Source organism: Juglans microcarpa x Juglans regia, chromosome 6D (assembly GCF_004785595.1).
Source record: "Juglans microcarpa x Juglans regia isolate MS1-56 chromosome 6D, Jm3101_v1.0, whole genome shotgun sequence".
Taxonomy (NCBI): Eukaryota; Viridiplantae; Streptophyta; class Magnoliopsida; order Fagales; family Juglandaceae; genus Juglans; species Juglans microcarpa x Juglans regia.
The window spans coordinates 33316887-33319683 of NC_054604.1; the positions used below are offsets into that span (position 1 = coordinate 33316887).

Below are 2797 nucleotides of genomic sequence, written 5' to 3' on the forward strand. Positions count from 1 at the left end.
TCATGCTTCATGTGTAAGTAGGTGGCTGTACACCTGAGGAGGACTAAGAGCATCCACTGGAGTAGTAATAGACGTAACCATGGACTCATAATCTGATCCCAAACCAGCCAAGAGAAAAGTTACAAAATCAGAGGATGACGAAGGTTTACCAGCAGCAAACAGTGTATCACGCAGTAGCTTTGCTTTTTGGTAGTAAGTAGCAACAGAGTCAAATCCCTTCTTGAGCATTGCTAGTTGATATTGTACGTGCATGGTCTGAGCTTGAGACTTTGCAGCAAAAAGATCTTCAAGGATAACCCATATCTGACGAGATGTAGTTGCATCTAAAACATGAGCAATCAAGTTTTCAGATAACGAGGAAATAAGAACCAGTGTTTTAAATTTCGTACCGTACCAGCCGGTACGGTCAAAATTTTTCGTTTCGGCCGTTCGGCCGGTACAGGTACTATACCTGTCCCATACCGGCCTGAATTTCGGCCTGTACCAGCCTATATTTCGGCCGGTACTGACCGATATTTCGGCCTGTGTTTTTTTTTTTTTTTCAAACTACAAGCTTATTTTTTAACCCCCAATTCAAACTAGACTATTTATAATTTATATATATATATATGTATTTATATATAATTTATTTATATATAGACTATTATTTTAGAATATAATTTATATATATATTTATATATATAATTTATTTATATATCGACTATCCCGAAACGTTATCCCAAAACGCTATCCCGAAACAGTACCGATACTGAAATATTTCGTTCCAGTGCCTTGACCGGTACATCGTCCGGTACGGTATTCAAAACATTGATAAGAACACTTATGATGGCTTGGTCTTGTTGTTGCCAAAGTAAAAAATAAGGATTGGGTTTTGTAGAATTTTCGATAAACAGGTGGGGGGCATTACTGGTGCCATCTACAAAACCAAATAAATTTTGCCCTTTGAGGTAAGGCATGATCTGAGCCTTCCACAAGAGATAATTCTCATGATTTAGTTTTACAGTAACTAAGTGTGAAGAGAACGGAAGTGGATTAATGAACGGTTGAAATGTAGGAGTAGGAGTAGGAGGAGGAGGAGGGGGATGCGGATTTGAGTCTGCCATTTTTAGGCGTTAGTCTTTAACCTGGCGCTCTGGATACCATAATGAAATAAAGGCTGTTGTGCAAGAATGGAAAATGTTCTGATAATTTTCTCATTGATCTCTTTCAGAACATTGATGATATTTATAAGCAAGAAAAAGAATATTCTTTATAATAGAATTTACAGAGAATGATGGGAGAGTGACACGTGGATTGCTGGGACCATTCTTGAATGTTCTTGATTCGGATGCAGTGCAGGACCTTGTGTACGACAGTGCTTGAGGTGGAGACGTGGTGCAGGACAGTGCTTGAGGTAGTGCTTGAGGTGAATTCTTTGAGGTGGTGATATTGTTAACAGTAATGAAAATGACCTTAATCAAGTTCTCTCATGATGAGATCATATGCCCCATTTCCGTTGCTACCCTCACTTCCACCATCATAATGACGTAAACACAAGTGCGTTGTTGGTATATAGAGCATAAATATCTGTTTCGAAAGTTTCTCCTCACTACACACAGCTGCATGTTGCTGGACATCATTTTCTTGCCTTATGTACAAGAATCCACAATTTAACTCGTCAAGTGTAAGGGAAGGTCTGCTTACAAATCACTTAAGGGGAGGTATACCAGATCGTCGAGATGAGAACTGCTACAAGAAATCTAACTGACACATCGGCATGTAAAATCATTTATGCTGGACTTTTTTAACTATTTTATTTCTCTTATACCTTACCAGATTTAAGTGCCCACATATCTATAATCTAGAAGTAAAATCAGCCAAATCGAATCATGATATTTCTATAGGCTATAATCATTTTACAATGCATGTAACATAGTCAAGCAAAGAAGTGTTTTATTATTTGGTATCTTTATTATATAGAGGATAATAAACAATGCGATAATGAGAGGAGCAGATGCAAAGCCACTAGAAAGCCAAGCTTTGGGAACAAGCATGCTTCAATCGTGTATCCAAAAAGGATAATACCAATGGCCCTAGGCCTTGAGTGAATGACATGACTGACTGCAATATTGATTGGTTGGCTGCTAGTGGAATAATGCTGCATACAACCAAACTTCTTCACCTATATCTTTGAATCTTTTTATGTCTTCTTCCATACTTAAACATGCCCCACAACTCACTTATATTATTAAGTGATAAAGGTGAGGGACTCTATTATTTGCTTCTTCTTTTTTTTTTTAATTTCTTTAATTGTTAATAGCAATATTGTTTCCCTCTCTTCTTTTTATTTTTATTTATTGTCTAAAATTAAAGTTGCCAATTCTTGCTACCTTTCTATAGATTTGGGTATTAAACTACTTCTGTATTGTGGCTGCACGCGTCATATAATGTAGGCTAAAAAATTTATTTATTTTTTCTCAAAAATCACTATGGTATTTTGTTACGGTTTTCCTTCCTGTCTGGCTATGTAGAGAATTTACAGTGTTCTTCTACCTTCAATTGCAGCTTTTAGAATTAACCAGACAAAAGAGTGTCCTGAAAAATAATTGAAGATATGGGCCACGACGGATATTTCCAATTTTTTCTTTTTTTTTTTCCTGAAAATTGAAGATCGATATGGAGAGCACAGCAAAAACATGAGCATGCAATGACAGTGATCACCTTTGTAATTTCTCCTACGTTTTCAACCCTCTCTCTCTCTCTCTCTCTCACACACACACACACACACACGCGTGCACATACGTTCTTTCTTACTCAT

At 37.0% G+C, this 2797-nt stretch overlaps 1 protein-coding gene across 1 annotated transcript; it reads right to left on the reverse strand.

The window, feature by feature from the left end:
- LOC121235556 lies at positions 1–1103 on the reverse strand. The gene is made up of 2 exons (XM_041131900.1): positions 908–1103; positions 1–323 (listed from the first exon to the last, which is right to left on the reverse strand). The coding sequence occupies exons 1-2, from the start codon at positions 1101–1103 to the stop codon at positions 1–3; spliced, it is 519 nt and encodes a 172-aa protein (XP_040987834.1).
- Between the last annotated feature and the right edge of the window lie 1694 nt (positions 1104–2797).